At 64.5% G+C, this 19,562-nt stretch overlaps 1 protein-coding gene across 1 annotated transcript in view; it reads right to left on the reverse strand.

Annotated features, from left to right (window-relative positions):
• The window catches only part of SPEG (striated muscle enriched protein kinase), a 38,003-nt gene extending 19,048 nt beyond the window's left edge, over positions 1-18,955 (reverse strand). The window contains 11 exon segments of the mRNA XM_055812115.1: positions 373-555; positions 1,283-1,426; positions 2,446-3,436; positions 3,438-3,978; positions 5,094-5,475; positions 5,738-5,827; positions 6,256-6,290; positions 7,628-7,667; positions 10,715-10,826; positions 16,967-17,079; positions 18,547-18,955. Coding sequence (XP_055668090.1) covers positions 373-555; positions 1,283-1,426; positions 2,446-3,436; positions 3,438-3,978; positions 5,094-5,475; positions 5,738-5,827; positions 6,256-6,290; positions 7,628-7,667; positions 10,715-10,826; positions 16,967-17,079; positions 18,547-18,955 — 3,040 coding nt within the window.
• Between the last annotated feature and the right edge of the window lie 607 nt (positions 18,956-19,562).

Consider the following 19,562-nt stretch of genomic DNA (forward strand, 5'->3'; position numbering starts at 1 on the left):
AGGTTGGAGGGCAGGCAGGGGCATCCCCATGGTTTGCAGTCTGGAGGCAGGGGTACCCCCGCAGTTCGAGGGTTGGAGGGCAGACTGGGGTATCCCCATGGCTAGCGGGGCACGGGGCAGGTGTGGGGGCCGCCAGACACTGGGCTGCTTGCTGGGTGCCGGGGGATGCTCACAGCCTGACCCCCTGCTCCCGGCAGGATCCCTCCGCGCGTTCCGGGAGCACGTCAGCTGCTTTGGTTCAGACAGAGCCTTGTAGGGTAAGGAAGCCGGTTTCTTCCCAGTGACAGCAGCGGCCGAGCTGGCAGGCAGCCTGCCGCGGCGCCAGCCCTCCCACCGCCGGCCACCCTCCCGCCGCCGGCCGCCAGCACTCACCAGGCCGCACGCTGAGGATGGCACTGCAGCAGGTCGCCCCCACCTCGTTGGTCGCGGTGACAGTGTAGAGGCCAGCGTCGGCTACCCGGGCACTCCTGACCAGCAGAGTATGACGCTCACCCTCCGCCTTGATGGGCCGCGTCGTGCTGCTCCGCAGTGGGACCCCGTCCTTCCTCCAGGACACTGCGGCAGAGGCGAGGGTCACTCGTGGGCAGGAGAGCCCAAGCTCCGCCGGGGGGAGTGCAGGGCGAGGTGAGACCAGGTGCTGCCCTGCCTGGCCTGGGGACCCCTTTGCCATGGGGAGCTGCCCCAGGTTCCCCCGGCCCCGATGGAGGGAGTGGGGCTGGCCCCTGTCTGATTCCAGGCATCCTCCTGCCCTCCAGCGGAGGCTGGAGGAGGGAATCAAAGCTGCTTCGCTTCTGCTGGGCTGTGTCGGCGGGTACCAGCTCTGGCTGCCCAGCTGCCCATGCCCACATCCTGGCTACAGCACACCCAAAGCCCATCAGCCCTGAGCCAGGAATCGGGCCTCTGCCTCCAGGAAACTACCTGAACTGTCCCAACAGCAACCCAGGGCATCACCTGTCCCTGCCTGCACAGTGCTCAGCCACCCTTCTGCTGTCCCTACAGCCCAGCGCCGGGGAACAGTAGGCACGCTGCCTACAAGTTGCCCTCACACCCTGCCCTGGCAGGCAGTGTCCAAGCACTTCAGTGCTGCCTGAGGGGGAGTCAGGGCAAAAGGGGTGCTCTCGGGGTGGGCACATCACCTCCCTGAGACACCCAGCTCGGGCTGCGCGTGCACTCCACACAGCTCAGGTGGCCCAGAGGGACAGCTCAGCTGGTGACACACAGATGCACACATAGCCCCTCTGCCACGCTCACACCCCCAAACCCCAGTCCCGCAGTCGCTCACCTTCAGGCTGAGGGTTGGCCGTGACGATGCACTTGAGCAGCACCTCTGCCCCCACGGCCACTGTCATGTCCTGGATGGGGATCTCAAAGATGGGGGCTTCCAGGGGGTCTTCACCCGCTGAGACGTAGGAATCGTCAGAAGACTCTGGACAGGGAAAGATGAGCCCCGTGGATGTCAGTGGGGTGGAGCAAGTGGGTCCTGTGCCACGCCAGGCTGCACACAGGCAGAGCAGGGGCTTCGCAACCCCCTGCCTGTCCCTGCCACCACAGGCCCCACACCCTCGCTGGGGCATTAGCAGGTCCCTGGGCCATGCAGTGGAGGAAAGGGCCATATCAGGAGCCACCACAGCATAGTGCCTGCAGTGGGACAAGACAGGGGACCGTGGGGCCGGGAGCATACAGCCTGCTGTACATCCCCATACAGCATAAGGGATGAGGTGGCAGCAGGGTGTGGAAGGAGGAGAGTAGTATACAGCCCACCACAGTCCCTGCTCCCAGCTCCTCCCAGCTCCCCTGGGGGATGCTGGCTGCTCTGACCCACCACACCAACATCAGCTTCCCAGCTCCCTCCCCTCCTGTGGCCCCAGCACATGGGTAAAGGTCCTGGGGCTGCGCCAGGAGCCTCAGGCACGTGGGCCTGGCACTGCTCCGGCCAGAGCAGAGCCTGGAAGGAGCTCCCAGCCCGGGTGCAGTCTGGTCTCACCCGGGCATGCTGGGATGGGCAGGGCACCTCTCCCTTGGCCAAGTCACCACAGCATCCCCCGGGGACACTTGGGCTGCACACCCTGCCTGGAGCACTGAGCAGGGTCCAGCAGGGACAAGCTGCAATGGGTGCCCAGCGCCCCTGGGGGCCAGCCCAGCCAAGGGCTGGGTGCCAGAGGTCAGCCCCCTGTGTCCTTCTGTGCCAGGCAGGAGGGACAGAGACATCAGCAAGCATTATATTCTCAAGGCCCAGTAAACTGGTACTCAGGTTGGTCCGTCTTACAGCACTGGTTGGTGCCAGCATCCCCAGGCTGCAGACCTGTGCCAGTCACCCCACCCCTGTGCTCTCTGGCACGGCCTGGACTCCCCACGCCTCCCAGGGGCAGGCTGGGGGTCCCCGATCCTGCTCAGGGGCTGGCCAGGCCAGCTCTGTGCCCAGAGGGCAGAAAGCCATGCCCCTACCTAGCTCCGGAGAGGTGGGCCTGGCTCGGCGCCCCTTCCCCTTGCTCCGCATGCTCCTGCCTTCTTGAGCCATCCGGCCACTCTCTTTCTTCTCCAACACTTTTGTCTGCCTTCTCTCCACCTCCCTGCCCACGCCGTGCTGCCCTGCCCAGCTCCTCTCCAGCCGAGCCTCCTGCTCCATCCCCGGCTTCGCCCAGGGCAGGAACCGCACCTCCGTGGGTGCCTCCGGCCGCCGGTACAGCCCATGGGGCACAGTCAGCCGGGTGGCCAAGGCTTCGCTCACTGCCCCGGGGGCACGGGCTCCACCAGCGGGACTCCCGTCTGGGCATGGGCTGCCTTCAGTGGGACCCGCCTGTGGAAGGGTCACCCATCCCTGCGGGGTGGCTTGTGCTAATGGCCACTGCTCCTTCTTCTTCACTTCCCCAGTGCCTTCTTGCTGCAGACCCTTCCTGGTGGTCACATCCTCCACCTCAGTGGGCTGGCTGGCTGCCGCCCCGCCCCGCACTGGGGCTTTCTTCCCACGCAGCCCCCCTGGCTCCAGCTCCCCATCAGGTCCTACCAGCGTCACGCTGGAAAGTGCCAGGTGCTGGATGACGTGCATGCTCTCCGCTGGTGGGAAGGTCTTCGGCGGCAGAGCCTTCCGCCCACCAGTGCCCTGTGAGGAGGGGGTGCGGGGAGCATGGTGGGCAGCGGGCTCCGCAGCTGCTGGGGGCAAGGGTGCTGGGGGAAGCCCAGCTTTGCACAGCTCCTGGGAGCGCCGCAGCTGCTGCTTGGAGACCGTCCGCTTGATGCGAGTCAGCTCCTCTGCAAACTTGTGCTCAATGGCGTAGACACGGCTGGCAAACTTGCCCCGCTCGTCAAAGGATGCGGCTTTCTGCCGGAAGGCCAAACGCCTGCTTGCCGCCGTGCTGCCAGGCTCCCAGTGGCCTCCTTCCCGAACATCCTCCCGCGAGCCACCCAGCATGCTAGTACGGCGTGAGCCAGAGCCGGGGCTGGTCGAAGGAGCGTGTCTTGCGCAAGGGCAGGCAGGGGTGTGTGGGGAAGGGGCTGTCCCCCTGCTCCAGGCTCCTCCGCCGGTCCTCGAAGTACTGCAGCCTCTCAAAGATCTTTGAGCCAGCACGCACCAGCTTGGGGGATGCCCGGACCGAGACACGCCCGGAGGCATCGCTCATGGGTGTCTGGGGACGGGACTCTTGCGTGCTGCCTTGTGAGTACCCCGAGGACTTGGGCTTCTTGATCTTCTCCTCATACTCCTCAGGGACAGTGTCCTGGTACTCGGCCGGCACCGCGGACTTCTTGCGAGGGGTCACGGGTGTGAAGGAGGGGACGCCAGGGCTACGGGCAGCAGGCTGGGACACAGCTCCAGTGGGCAGCAGCAGGCATGGGCCAGCGCGGGGAGATGGTGAGCGGAGGATGGGTGGCTTGGTGGTCAGTGGCAGGGCAGCAGGGGACCTTGGAGGCTCAGCACCAGGCTTTGGAGACACAGGGCCGCTGTGGGAGTCATCTCTCCGGTAGCCTCCCTGGGGCATGCTGCTGCAAGGGGAGAGAAAGAGGAGCATGGTTCAGAGCCCACCCTCACCGCCCATCTGCATCCCAGCTCCCAGCCTGCACCATGGCACCCAATGGGGCATGGTAAGGGAGGCAGGTGCCCAGGGCAGCCCCAGGACTGGGGGAGCCTCGAGGGGCCTCAGTGAGGGCATCTGGCCACTCTGACACCACCAGGAGCTGGCTGGGTTGGGTGAGAGTCCTAGGCTGCTGTGACACAGTGGTGTCCTCTCGCCTGCGGGTACCCGTGTGGAACAGCAGGGTGATGCTGGGATACCCAGTGAGTGTGTCCCCTCCCTAGGGCTGCCATGCAGACAGGACCTGGGGCCGGAGGGTGCCCCAGTCTACCAGGGTGTCCTGGCGTGCCAGGGCAGCGCAGCACAGGCCAGCTCCTCCACAAGGTGGAGGGTGTCCCCAAGGCTACAAGCCCTCCCCATGCGCATGCTGCTATGGGCAAGTCCCCACTCCCTGCTGCGCCCGGGCAGGCTTGGTGATCACGGTGCAGAAATCATAAGGTGGAGATGAGGTTCTGGTGGAACAAGCAGCCTTGAACAAAAAAAGGGGTGGGATGGAGGTCAAAGGAGCAGGCCTGTGGGGATGGGGACCAAAGGTGGTGGGGCAAGACAGGGGCTCTGAGCATGTCAGCAGGTCCTGGGTAGGCAGCATGTCCCTGACCCCTGCTGCCACCCCTGTGCAGTGGGGACTGTGGGTGGCAGAGCTCTACCAGCAGGTGTCCTGGGCTGCGCAGAGCCCCCACCGCTGGGTGGGACAGGGGGACACCCACAGCCCAACAACCTGCAGGTGGGATGCTGCAGCTCACGCAGTGGCACAGGGGTTACCCCCAGCCCCAACCTGGCCACAGCAGAAAATGACTCCGTTCCGCATCCCCTCTCCATGCAAGGGCCTGTTCCCCCCCCACCCCCAGCCTGGGTTGCTCCCACCTCCTCACCAGGAACAGGCTGCCTACTGCTCAGAGCCCCCATTCCTCATCCTGGGATGGCGAAGGCAAAGAAAGCCCAGGCGGAGGGGAGGAGATGGCTGCGGGGGTTGGAAGGCGATGGCCCCGGCACAATGTCCCCTCCGCGCTTCCCCCGGCTACTTACACATGGAGTGAGAGCGCCCGTCCTCGGTACAGGCTGAAGGCGCTGCCGTACGGGTCGCTGGCCACTGAAAGGCTATCCTCTGACCCCCAGCTTGTGCCCACCAGATTAGCCCGTGACGCCCGCACCAGCGGCTCCACGCCCAGGTGCCGGACCTCGGCGCCGCATGGGGCCGGCGCGTTTGCTTGCCTTGGGGTTCCCTGCGGCTGCTGCCAGGCAGCAGGGCGGAGGTAGGGTCCCCGTGCGGGGAGGCTGGCATCCGTCTCCTTCTCCACCACAGTCTGCTGGCTGCCCGACCAGCTGGAGCGCTCCTCTGCCTGTGACAGGGCCAGCACAGAGGTCGGCGTAGTGTTCATGGAGGCATCCACGAGGGTGTCAGACCCACCTGGAAGGAGAGGGGTGAGCCGACACCAGGTGCCTGCAGGGATGAACCCAGCACCCTGCTCTGAGAGGGCTGAGCTGCCATGGGGTGTCCCAGGGTGTCCCAAGCAGCCCCCTCCTGCACCAAGCCTTCTCCCCTTTGGACGGGTGGGTCACAGCTCCCCCTCCATGGAGAGCCCCACAGCTGGGTCAGCAGAGCCCTTGCAGGGGGCCATGCTCCGCAGCCGGCGCCAGGGCTCGGTGCCCACCGGATGCCCCCTGCTCACCCGTGGGGGTGCTGAAGGCCGTCTCATCCTGGAGCTCGCTGCGCTGTGTCACCTGGGGATCACTGGGCTCATCCTCGCCTGTCTCCGAGTCTGGAGGAGGAATGAGAGAGCAGGGGGTGAGGGGACATGAGGACAGAAGGCCAGGCTGGTGCTGCCCCTTGCAGATCCACCAGCTCCAGGGGCAGGAGACCCAGGCAGCTCCAGGAGGAGGCAGCACCAGGGCAGGGGCATGGCTGTGACCTGCAGGGACAAGCTGCCAGCAGGGAACAGCAGGACCAGGGGTGGGAAAGTCCACCAGGGCAAGGACAAGCAGGGGAGGGCAGGCAAAGCAGGCAGGAGTAGTGTTAGATGATGGAAGGAACGGAGACGGTGCCAATGGTGGGAATGTGGCTGGTGGAGGTGATGTGGGGGCAGGGAAGCAGGGCAGGGGGACAGTGGCGGCGAGGGGGCAGGGTGGCAGGCTCGGGGACAGGGCCCGCTCTGGGGACAGGGCTGGCATTGGGCAGGGGTCTTCCTACCGTAGCTTTGTTTCCTGCAGGAGCGGAAAACTTCGCTTCCATAGGGGCAGCAAGAGAGAGAGAGACATCAACACACGGTTATCGGCCCAGCCTGCGGAGACGCGGGGGGCAGTGGGGAGGGACCTTGTCCCCAGCATCTCCCCACGCTGCCATGTGGCAGGGACCTGCCAGGGCAGCACCTGGGTGGGTCTTGCTGGCTCGGAGACCACGGCACCTTGTGACAGGCTTTGGGGCCAGGGATGAGGCTAGGACCAGACATTTGCCCATCTGAGACCCCACGAGGAGCACCCCCTGCCCTGCCCAGCCCCATGGCAGGGGCCACGCGCCCACAGGGTGTGGAAACAGGTCTGGCAGACCCAGACTTCCTCACCACATCTCCACTCTGCACCCATGTTCACTGCATGCCACCCCAGCGCTGCACACAAACCCTCCTCACACACGCACCATCCCACCTGTGCCCTGCATGGCACCATCCCCTCCCCATGCCACAGCCACCTCCTGCCCAGCAGGACAGCCACCTTCTGTCCCTAGACCTACTGGAGCTGCCCCATGGGCTGGCCTTGCCACTGCAGCACCTGCATGTCCCTGCGCTCTGCAGGGCACCACAGCTTGGGGCTTGACCCCCAGACTGCGCCCCAGCTGGGTGCTCCTGGAGGTGCTGGGGCACACGGACATGTGCGTCCATGTGCAAGCACCCTCCCTCTGGCAGGTACATGTACACCCCCTACCCCAAGTTAGCAAGTGCTGCATGATACAGCCACACCCCACAGCATGGCCCCAGCTGACAAAGCAGGGATGCTCAGGGCAGGGCATCCATGAGAGCATCCCCACGTGGTAGTCTGAGGCCAGGTGAAATCAGCACCACCCTAATGTCCCATCTCAGGAAAGCCAACACCGTGCAGCCAGGGAGGGTCAGACTTTCCTCCCTGGCCACTGCCTGAGCCCTCACAAGCTGCTGAAACAGACCCCTGAAGTGATGTGTCCCCTGCCCCACCATCGCTCCCCTTCACTGCACTGCCATGGCATAGTGAGGAGCTGTGCTGCTCCCGCCCAACCCAAGCCGCCCCTCCACAGCCTGGCACACTGCCAGCTGCCCTGTGCACTGCCACCGCATCAGGCTTCCCAGCCCAGCTGCAACAGCCTGGCAGCCCCTGAGGAACCAGAGCTGCAGGGCCAGGCGCAGTCCAGCCTTGTGGGGGACACCGGGAGCCACCAGCTGACCAGGACCCCGTTTTGTGGCTGGCAAGATGCAGCCCAGCCCTGCCCAGCCTCTGCTTGATGCCCCCCCACACAGTGCAGCGGTGGGGCTGAACCCCATACCCCAGCACACTCAGGGTGGCAGGGGGAGTCAGGTCCTGGTAACTCAACGCACCATGCGTGAAGCGCCCAAAGCGACGCGAGTGGCCAGTCTTCTGCAAAGGAAAAGAGAAGAGAGCGTTACCCATGGCATGGCGCCACGCGCCTGCTCACACACGGATGCACACTGCTGGCACGGCACACCCGCACGCACACACCCCATCATCACAGCACATGCGGCACCGCTCACACCCACAATCGTTCACACACACACACACTGGCACAGCAGACATGGTACCGCTCACACCCTCCCACTGGCAGGGCACTCCTGGCACCGCTCACACGCACACTCACACACACATCCATCCCCCGGCTGCACACCCACAGGGTACCCACAGGCACACACCCCCGCGCACGCAGAAATGGATGGGTGTAGGTGGACACGTGTAGCACATGCCCAGCCATGCACACACACCTCTGTGTGCACACACCACTCCCCTTGGTGATGGCACTGTGCATCCCAGCCCCACACCACTGCCCGTGCTGTGGGGTGACACTGTGCACCCCACCCCTGCGCTGCAGCCCACGCCCAGGGAGCAACAGCCCTGGGCAGCCCTGCTGCCCTGGCATCCCTGTCTGCAGCCAGCGCTGCCTGCAGCAAGGTCTTTGCCTGGGTGGGTGCCCAAATGCTCCGTAGACCCTTTGAAGCCACCGCCCGCGCCAGCATGGGGACTGGGCCAGCAAAGTGCCTTCCAGACACTGGCCCAGACACCATCATGGGCACCGGCCCAGCACGGGGACAGCATCCCCCATCCCTGCTGGAGGCCGTGCCAGTTGCAAAAGACACTGCCTGGCACAAGCGGCATGGGACTGGCCCACCTGTGCGGGGCTGGAGGCATGGGGGCTGCACTCACTCGCGCCGTCTGGGCAGGCAGGCAGGATGCAGCATGGGGCAGAGGCGCACGGAGCTCCCTGCCAGCTTGGCTGCCCTCTGCGCTGCAACCCAGGGCTGAGCCCTCGCTTGCCAAGGGAGGGACCAGCTGGGGGCAACCCAGCTGCCAGGCCTGGCGTGCACCGATGCCATCTCCCAGGAAAGCAGAGGGATGGGGTGATCTCCAAGGCAGGCAAGAGCAGAGATGCGATGTGCAGGCAGGCAGGGTTGGGCTGCCAGGGCTGAGAATCCTTCCCAGCCAGTCTGGGCAACAGGGTCTCCCCAGGACACTGACACCCCATGCCCTGTCTCCCCAGCGTGGAGCCCAGGGCTGGACACTCAGCTTTCTTGAAGCCCTCTGTTCTGCCATCCCCTCCTGCCTGCCCCCAGCATCCAAGCAGGGTCATGGACAGGCAGCCCCCTGGGACAGCCAGCCAAGCATGGCCAGTAGTCAGTTGCCCTTGGAAGGGCAGCAGGCTCATTTTCTGTGCCTCAAAGCTGCTGCAACTGCAGCGGCAGCCCCTGCCGCTGGGCAGCACCTGGGGACTCCCAGCAGCCCCCTGCCTGCATATGGTGCTGACCAGAGGGCAGTAACTGCACGAGACACATTTGTATTCAGTCTGAGCCAGGCTTCACCTCCCCTCCTCGCTGACTGTGCTGGTTCTGGCTGGCAGCCCGACTTCCAGGCCAGGGAAATAGATGAGTGATTAACTGCACCATCGGCGGATAATTCCCCCATTAAAAAATGAAAATGCAATTGAGTGCCATTATCGGGTGCTCTTGTGGCTTCCCCAGGGACCGGCGCCATCAGCTCCCCATCAAATATGGTGATTACACCCAGTAGGCCTGGGCTGGGCACCATCACCCAGAGCTACAGGGTGGCCGAGCCCACTCCCCTCTACCCCGCAACAGGTCACTGTGGGATCGGGGCACCCCACAGCCTGGACCCCCCTTGGGCACAGCACCCAGGAAAAGGGGTGGAGGAGCCCCAGGAGCCTACTCTGTGCCCACCGAGCCCGGGCTGGGGAAAAGGGCTATCTGGGATCCCCACAGGGCAGCTGGGTGACACCTGGTGCTGCCTCCTTCCCATACCTGGTGCAGATCCACCTGCTCGGGCTGGGGTCTTGCCCTAGCTCTGGGATGGGGCATACTTGACCATGGCTATGGGGCCAAGGGGAGTCAGGGGAAGAAGGGTCTCCTGGGACCATGGAGCACAGCCCTGGCAGCCTGCCACCACCTGACATGTGGAGCCCAGCACCACACAGCACTGGTGCCGCTGGTCTGAGACAGGCAGACAGGGAGCGGGGATGGAGTGAGGTGGGGAGGTAGCAGGTGGCTTGCCTGGTGCAAAGGGACAGCCACTGTGGGTGTCCTGACCCTCCCATGCTCGACCAGCGCAGCAGGACCCTGCCCCACCATATGGGCGCGCGGGGCTTGCAGCCCCCAAGGGCAGATGGGGCAGCCAGGCAGTGCAACCCACCCTGCCCTGAAGGGACCCCCACCATGCGTGGCTCCTGGCATCCTTGGAGACCTGTGTCTCCCGGGGCGCCCCACACCCCTGGGAAGGGGCTGCGGGTGACAGCCCCTCCCTGGTCACTGCTGGGCCACCGGCTGGGTGACTGCAGGGAGGCTATGTGCCATGCTGGGTGGAGTGGTGGGGTGGGCTTGCACGCCGCAGGGGTGGGGGCTTCCTGGAAGGATGCCCCCCATCCTCCACCCGTCGCCGAGGCCAAGTGACGTCCTTGTCCCCTGCTCGGCGGCGGAGCGTGCGGCGGGGCCCGCGGAGCAGCCTCGCCTGTGCCAGGCATGCTCCTGACGCGGAGGGGATGACGCATGCAAAGCCTCGTCTCCAGCTCCGTGACCACCGGCAGCGGAGCTGGGGGGAGCCATGAAGCAGCCTCCATTTGCTGCCCCGGCTCCGGAGGGCAGAGAGGGGAGAGGGTGGCACGGGGAAAAGCCCCCGGCGGGGGTCTCAGGCCGGCTGCCGGCACAGGCAGTGCTGAACACCTGCCCTCTGCTCCTCCGGCGCGGTCTGGCGAGGACAGGCAGGCAGCTGGCGGCTCTGCAAGCGGGGCTGGAGCCGGCGGTGGGCGAAGCCCCGGGAAGCCCCGAGCGGCGGCGGCAGAGCCGGAGGGGCAAACCCCCCCCTCCCCAACCCACCCATGCGCTCCCGTTCCCGGCGCTGACCCCCTCCGCCCGGTGCCCGCCGGCGCGGCAGCCCGGAGCCTTTACCTGGAAACGCTTCTTCACCCAGATCTTCTTCATGCTTCTGCAGAGCCCCGCTGGCCCGGTCACAGCGGCTCAGGCCCGGCGGGACGCCAGCCTGCTCCCGGCGGGGTCCCCGCTGTCAGCACGCCGCGGGGAAAAGCGATGCTCCGAGCATCCTCCACCGCCGGCAGCTGGGGACGGTGGAGGGAGAGGAAGGGGCTCGCCAGGTTGGGCTCCCGGGAGGGCTGGAGCTGTGATCGTGAAGCATCACTGGAGTGCTCCTCCCTCCATCCTTCCCCCGCCTGCCTCCGCCTCCGCCTCCCCGCCAGCCCTGGCACACAGTGACAGCAGCGGGGGACAGGCAGGGCACAGGTGGCAGGGGGCGCGGGCAGCCGCGGGGCCGGGGGTGGTGGTGGTGGAGCGGCTGGGGTGGGAACACGTCCTCCCCCCGCTGGCTTTAGCTCCACGGCACCCGGGGGTCCGCGCCCCCGGCTCAGCAATACAGCTGTACCACTGTCCCCTACCACGGGTCCCTCCTGCCCCACCGCCGGGGGCAGGGGCTGTTCTTCTCTCCGGTGCTCAGTACCACAGGGCACATCCCACCACCGCAGCTCCCACCCGCACCCCGACGGGGACATGAATAACACACCGCACCGCTCCAGCGCTGCACACAGCTGCCCTCCACACGCTGCCCCCGAAGGGCCCCCAAACGGGGCAGCTCCACTGCCACAGCTGCCACAACCCTGCACACAGCAGCACAGCCGCAGCGTGCCATGGCACTGCCCAGCCAAGATCCAGGCTCACCAGCACTGCCAGCCTCCCATCAGTCCCCTGTGTCCTCCAGCCAGCGGCAATGCATAAGGGTCCCGTTAGCAAGACAGGGTGTGGGTCCCAGCACTGCTGACCTGCCTGCACATGAACGAGAGCTAATACAGGCACAGTCCTTCACAGCCGCCCCCTGCCACAGCACGAGCCCCCCTGCACACCACATAGCCTCTCCTCGCAAACCACACAGCCTTCAGCCCCAGGCACCCAGTGCACCCTGCCCCCCATGTGCCTCAGGACCCACACAGGATGACAGGGCTGGACTGCTGAGCCCTGGGCTACCATCACTGCTTTGTGTCTGGCAGGGATGCAAGCTTGACCCGGAGAGGTAGGCCGTTGTCCTTCTCCACACTGCATGACAGACATGAAACCTCCCCTCGTGCTGAGGTGATGATGCATGGCACAGCTCAGGGCATGGCTGGGTGCCTGGGATGGGGTCGGAATGGGGCTCCTGGGGTGTGGGCAGAAGCTGTCAGTGGGGGCCCCCGGTGGGGCTGGTCAGGGCCATTAAGACCTGTTAGAGCTCCTGGGGCGCAGACGTGGCCTTGGCATGCCTTCCCCTGCTGAGGGTCCCCAACCCTGATGACCTGTCCCCGTTCTCTGGGTGATGCCACAAATAAGACAGAGGGGCCGTCCCAGCCCACAGCCTCACCGGGGTTGTTCCTGTCTGCTGTGCCCCTGACAGCTCTCAGTGCCCTGTGTCACCAGCTCACCAAGCCATTGAGCCCTGTAACACGCATCGTTCCCCTTCCCAGGCTCCTGGAGAGGCTGCCAAGTTCCCAGCCCCACCAGCTGTCCAGCTATCCCCTCCCACTACAGAGCATCCATGGGGATGCTGCTGGAGGCCTCCCCCACCCAGCGCTTGTCCCCATGATGCTCACCTGTCCCCTGGGGAGCCGGCCACCCCATGCAGGGCTACACACAGGCACCACACTCCCCACAACGCTTGGCAGCTCCAGCAGCTTTTCTCTGCTTCTCCTCCCATCCTGACTCCCAACGTGAGGCTTTTCATGGCTCCATAATAACTTGCAAATTACCCAGTACAAAAGGAGCTGTTTATACAACATTTCTGACAGTCCCACAATTCAAGTGATGTTGCGGGGTTTCCGTGGAGACCCCACACGTCAGGCAAGTCCCACGTATGCCAGAGCTGGCACTAAGGGAATCTCTTGTCAGAGCCAGAGGACTCTGCTGGGCCCCCCAGCCCTGGGTGGTGACAAAGGTGGGTGCCCCTGAGCCAGAGCTGGGTAAAGGGGCAGGCTGTGGAGCTCATCGGCCAGGTTCCCTGCACCTAGAGTCTCCCTGCCAGGTGCTCTCACCCAGGCTGTGCATGCCTGCGGTCCTGCCACAGACCTGCACAGCCTGTGCCTTTTTTTCCACACTCAAGTGGGATAAAAGCCTGGTCAGGGGTGCCAGGGAGGAGCACCAAGGCTGGGGCTTGGTACACAGCGGTTCTGGGGCAAGGGTGCTGCCATCACAGCACCTTCAGGGACAGCCCCAGGGCTGGCCACAGGGAGGAACCATATATGCCCAGCCAAATTGCAGTCGTTCGGGTATCCTTTGACTGCCACATCTGCTGCCCCATTGGCTATGGCTTCTGCCTGGCCAGGCACACAGCTCTTCCCTGCGACTGTGGGTCTACTGCTCGGCCATCCCTCAGCAAAAGCCCCAGGGGTGGCTCAGGGCTGCCCCAGAGATGCTGCACTGCTGGGAGCAGCTGGGTCACCTCCAAGGGACTGTCTGCTTTGGGGCCCAAGTGTCCTCTCCAGAGGCAGCAGCACCTGCAAATCCCCCCACAATGCCAAAGCCAGAGTCCTTGCAGAAGGTGTCCAGTGGGAGGTGATAGCAGCCTGTGCCCAGGGCAGCCCCTCTGCCTTCCCCAGCCTGGGGGCAGCCCTGGCACTGCCCTGCTCTTCTGCAGGACAAGGACACAGGGCAGGGGATGGGGAACAGCATGGATGTGGCAAGGACAAGGGGCAGAGCCAGAGCAGGTGGCCTCCTTGCCACCAGCTCCAGCTTTGCTTGCTGGATGCACACTGGCCCTGAGCAAAATAGATAGCAAACACCTGCTCAAAATGCAGCATTAATTATGCTGCTCAGAGAGCTGCAGCTCCCCACGCCTTGCTGGGCCTCCCCGGCAGCTCTGCATGGATGCTGCCCCTGCATCGCAGCACTGGCTGGGCACCAGCCACCCAGTCCCAGCCATCAGCCCCCTTGTCTCGGTGCTTGAATAATTGATGGCAGCGGGTGCATGCAGCCGTCTCAGGTAGGAGGAGGTCTGGGCATGAATCTTTCATGTGTTTGTGCCTCCTGGAGCTGCTGGGGATCGTCTGCAGGAGATGGGGCTGTGCTGGGAGCCTGGAGAGGTGGGAGCTCTCCCCAACCCGGTCCCCAGGGGTAAATAAACACAGCAGAATGCCCCACATCACAGGGCAGGGCAGCACTGCTGCAGCTTTCCCGTCCTGGGGAAGAAGCGATGCTCTGCTGGGACCCCTTTCCCATAGGGTTAGGGACATCCCAGGTGCCCTCCCTTTGCCGCCACTAGAAGGATGCCCAAGCACATGGTGCCCACTGCAGGTAGAGGATGCGGGGATGAAGGACAGCAATGTGACCTTGGCTTTGGATGCCTAGGCACAAAGCAGGATGGCAGGAGGCACTTTGTCCCTGACCTGCCAGCCCTGCTGCTGGCATCCCCCCTGCCTGGGGCTGAGGGGCTGCATGCAGAAGCTGGGGGAGGAAGCAGGCAAGAGTGCAGGCAGCAGGGTGGAAGCAGCTAGCCCCCTCTCAGTGCCACTGTGCCAGGGCAAAAGCTGGCAACCTGGTGTTGGGAGGCTGGAGCGGCACAGGGAGCACCAAGCAGACCCAGGAGAAGGAAGAGGCTGCCACCCCACCACACAGCCCCAAGCGGCAGTGCTATATTTTACCCAACTGCAAGCCCAGGTCTCGGCCTCTTGCCTGTAACACAAGCCCTACAGCCCGCCAGAATCGAGGGGACGGCACATTCCTCAGCAAAAATAACACCCCGGCAGCGGGCGAGAGGGCAGGGGTGGAGGTGACTGACTGGACAGCTGCACCTGCTGCTCCGCTCACTGGGAAGCAGTCATCCTGGTCTGCAGCACCCCAGGGACGGGGACCCAGCATGTGTGGCCACTGTGCCAGCCCCCAGGTGGCTGCAGACAGAGCTCGGAGCCCAGGGAACAAGCCCAGCCCCAGAACACGTGCCTGTGCTTGGGGGCTTCGGGCACCTCGAGGGCCAGGTCCAGCAGGGGCACCAGCTGAGACCAGCACCTGGGGTGACACAGGCCAAGAAGCCCTACAGAAGCAGCCCCTCTGCTGGCACAGCCGGGAATGGTGCCCACCCCATGGCAGGGCATGGCAGCCTGGGCTGGAGCCTTGCTGCATCCCGGGCTCCTCCAAGATGCTGCTGTGCCCCGGGGCTGCGAAGACAGCCAGGGACAGCAAGGGGAAGCTGAAGCAGCCCCAGAGGGTCCCAAAGGAGGGAGGAGATAGCAAAAGGAGGCCTTAAGCCCCATGTGGTCCCTGAGCAGGACTGGCAGGGGCTCCAGAGGGAAGGGGCAGTTGGGATTAAATGTAGGCATGGCCCTGTAAGGTAACAGACCAAAATTAGGCACCAAGATAAATGGTCAGAGGTACTGAGCCCTGCAGGGACAGTTAGTGCAGCCATCCCCACTGGGGTGCCACTGCTATCGCCACGCAGCACTAGCCACAAAAGCATGGCCACACTGCCCCACCGTACCTCAGGGCTGGACAGGAAGGGGCCGTGCAGGGCTGCCATGCCCAGGCAGCTCCTGCCCCCTTCCCTGCCCCCAAATCCAGACGGGTGCAGGCTGTTCCCTGGGCAGAGGAAAGACTCCAAGACGGTTTGATTGCTGACTGCAGGTGGAGGCGAGTGAAGCAAGACCCTGTACTGGGAGCCCAAGATGGACACATCCAACCTTGAAACAAGAGGCAGCCCTGGTGGGGAGGATCAGGCAGAGTTGGCATGGCAAGGGACGGCTGGGCTCGGCTCTAAAAGGAGATTAGCTTGGGTTCTTAAGAGGTGATTTAATCCGGTTTACAGGGGAAAAAAATCATGAGATGCAGCTGAGAGGTGATACGGGCTTTAGCAAGCCTGGAGGCAGTGGAGACACAGTGCGGACCAGGGCTAACTAGAAGGGTCTGCAGGGTCCCTGGATGGAACTGGGAAGCCCCTGGACCAGCCTGGTGCTGGCGTGATAAGGGCCAACACACCCTACCTGTGCCCATAGAGCCAAGGCACGAGGGAAAACCTGCAGCAGGAGAGGGGCAGAGTGATGGGACACAGCGGGGATAGTGTGACTTGGTAGGGATGGTGTGCACCTGGGAACCCCTGTGCCCAGCTGCCTGGCCAGCCCCACACATGCGCTCCCTACACCAGGCACTGACGCACTCAGGGGACCTGGGAGAAGAGCAGGAGAAAATCATTAGTGGGGTGGAGCGACAGATTCAGGGCAAGGGATTAGAGGAGCTAAATCGGGCTTGTGTGAGCAAGGGGGAATGCTGAGCTGGTGCAGGAGGAGCTGCTGGTGCTGAGCGTGGAGCTGGGCAGCACAGAGCCCCCCCAGCCCACCAGCAGTGACCTGAGCCACCTTGGGCAAAGCCAGCATTGGTCCCACAGAGCACTGCAGCCTGGCCTGTTCACCAGGAACAGAAGGTGGAGGACTGGGCTCTGTGCCCCCTGGAGACCCTGACCTAGTGGAGGCAAACAGAGCAAGGGCACCCCAACACCTCCAGACTTGGGGGGCCAGGACCCTGAACCCAAAGAAATGCCTCATCCTGCCTGGGGACCTTGCATACACACCCCTTGCCCCATAACTGGCCAATGGCCCAGCTCAGGGCCCCCCAGGGCACAAGGATGGTGTGCCCCTGCCCAGCACAGCCACCAGCGGAACTTCCAGAGTCCCCTGAGAGCTGAGTCTTGTCAGGGCATGTGGGGAGCCCCTGAGCAGCCAGAACCTCCATGCCGGAGACAGGTGAGCCTCGGCACACATCCTGGCAGGGTGTCAGGGCGGGCGGGTGCAGAGCAGTGGCACAGCTCCTCCATTTCACGCAATGACCCACCCCACCGCTTGGCTGCTGGCATGGAGAAAATGGCCTTGGGGTAACAACACGCTAACTACCAGCACCCTACAGCAGGGCCAGGCAACGCAGCTGGACCCCCCACCACATCCCATCACCTCCACACCAGCACCGCTCTCCAGCATCCAACAGGACATGGTGCTCCCTGGGCACTGCCACAGCATACCACACCACGGAGACCCTTCTGCTCCAGGGCAAGCACAAAGCCGCACTGGGGGCTGCCATAATCTTCACCCAGCCTGGAGCTTTCATGGCTCCAGAGGCATCTCTGCCCTGGGGCTGTCTTTTTGGGCAGCTGTTTGCTCAATGGCAGTGCATCCACGGGCTGCTCACCTCACTGGGAGGAGCACCTGGGGCAGGGCAATATTCACCCTGCACCTTAGGCAATCCTGGCTGCTCTGTCCTTCCCTCAGCTGCTCCAGAAAGGCGGTGGTGAGGGCCGGTGGCTGGGAATTGGGAACAGGGATGAGTGCGTCAGCACAACGGGAACAGGCACCTTGGGAAATCAGGTGGTGCCGCACCACTGGGCAGAGGCAGGGGGGCCCAGGCCAACAGTGCCATGGAGAGATGCAGCTACACAGCTGAATGGGAGAACAGGGTGACACACACACACCTCCTGGGACAGGCTGCTCCTGCCCCTGGGGCAGTGCATGTCTCCCACTCTTTCTGCATACACAGCACAATGCATCTAAGTACAGAGTGCCACGGTCCCCAAAGATGCGATGCACAGTGACCCTGCACGGACCCACCACAAGGCAGACTTCTGCATTTCTCTACTCCCTGCCCCCACACCAGGCCCATAAGCAGCATGTACAACTTCTTCCATCCTCTGAACACCATGCTTCTGCAGCCTCCCAGCTCACACACAGCAACTCCTCCTTTTCCTGCATTGCTCCCCTTCAGCACAACCAAGGCTCCTTCTGCCCCCACCACTGCTCCCTAGTCACCACTCAAGATGCAGCATCTCCAGCACACCTCCGGTGCTGCAAAGCCCCAGGTGCAGCTACTTCCTCAGACCCTCCAGGCTCAGCACCCTCACTCCCTGCCCTCACTGTCCCCACACAGGCACCACAGCTCATGTCTCAGTGCAATGCCACTGGCCAGTGCCACATGCTCCCAAACACCCAGGTCTGCAATACCCTGGGGAGGTAGCATCCATCCTGGGGCAGAGGTGGCTGAGCCCCAAACCTGCCTGGCCCCCTGTGCAGGATGAGGCCCACCCATGCAAGGGCCTGCAGCAGCCCCCATGCACTCCCTGTGCGCCCAAGGAGCCAGGGATGAGGAGCTGGGCAGTGGGTGTTGCTAGGGGGCTCTGGGTACCAGGAAAAGCTGCATCCACCCCTGTCAATTAAAACCAGGCCCCACCCACTGCAGGACATAGGCTCCACCCACTTTAACCCCCTGCAGTGTTAAGCTCCTGCCCCTTCGCCCCAGTCCAGTGCAACCCCAGTGCCTGGTACGGCTGCGATGGTGATGCTATGGGCGGCTCTGTCATGCACAGGAGTGGCACATGCAGGGGCATTGGGGGGGTACCGAGGTACAGTGTGGGTGGCTGCAGAAGGTGGCACCATCAGTGCCACACACCTGAGCCACATCTCTCTCCTGCTCTCTCTCTCTCTCCTCCTGCCCCAAGCAGGCTTGGCATCACATGCTCCTGACACCTCCGTGCCTGGCCCTGGCACCCTGCCCGGCCTGGCAGTGGACACTGCAGCCACATGCTAGCTCCAGGCCAGAGAGCTGCCCCAGTGCTGCCGGCACTGGCACTGGGCACCCCAGCCTGCAGCGCAGTGGGCACAATGAAGACCAGCCCTGGACGCCCCCAGGCATGCACTGTGGCCAGAGCCTGCAAAGCGCTGCTGCCACCCTTGACAAACCTGGGCTCAGGGCCGCACCAGCGGCTACACCACTCTTACCTTCCATGTCAATGATGGCCAGCACGGCACTGGTCATGGCCTCTCCCCGCTCGTTCTCAGCGATGCAAGTGTACACACCAGCATCCTCCTTCTTGCTGTCCCGGATCCAGAGGGTGCCGTACTCCTCCCCACGTGGGGCCAGCAGCTCATTGTTTCGGTACCAGCGGAGGCTGGGCCGGGGGTTGCCCACCGCCACCACCCGCAGCCGGATGTCGCAGCCGGTGCCGATAGCTGCATTCTTCAGCTTCCGCACAAAACACGGTGCTGCCAGGCGAGCCGGGCCCTCCTCGGGCACCCCAGGGTCCGCCGTGACCTTGGCGCGCTTCGGCGGGATGCCGGGGCTTGGTGGGGCCACCCGAGGCTCCCCACTGGCCCTACCCGTGCCACCACGTCCCTGCGCTCGGTGCATGGTCTGCAGCTCCCCTGCCCACGCCCGTGACCCCCACCACCCCAAGCTGGCACCACCGTGCCCCTCTTCTCCCCCTGCCTGCAGCCCGGGGGTGCTGGGTGCCTGCCAGGGGTCCCGGGGCAGGTGTGGCCCCCCGGCCCAGGTGCCGTCTGGTTCACTGCTTCCCCCCCACCGGCTGCAGCCCCGAAGGTCGCAGCGCCGTGGGCAAGCAAGGGCCTATTTTTAGGCTGGGGCTCGGCTTGTCACTCGCTGAGCCACCACTCACCGAGTGCCCGGTGCAGTGCGGCACCCACACCCCATGCTCTGCTGCAACCCCGAGCCTGCCCAGCACCTCGGCACCTGCTTCTCCACCGGCCTGGGTGTGAGTCCTGCGGATGCTGGCCACTCGCTGAGCTGTCCCGGTGCTGGGGCCGTGGCGTCCCCCCCCCTCACCCGTCCCGTCCCGCGCAGCCCCCGGTGAGCTGCGCTCCCTCTGCTCCCTCTCTCCAAGTGGCAGCTGCCTCTGATATGTCACATTCCTTGGCTGGGCTCCCCCTCTCGCACCCGCCGCCCCGGCCCTGCAGCCCAGCTCCTCTTGCAAAGATAGAAAAGGGGCCAGAGCCTTTCC

Source organism: Falco peregrinus, chromosome 8 (genome assembly GCF_023634155.1).
Source record: "Falco peregrinus isolate bFalPer1 chromosome 8, bFalPer1.pri, whole genome shotgun sequence".
NCBI lineage: Eukaryota > Metazoa > Chordata > Aves > Falconiformes > Falconidae > Falco > Falco peregrinus.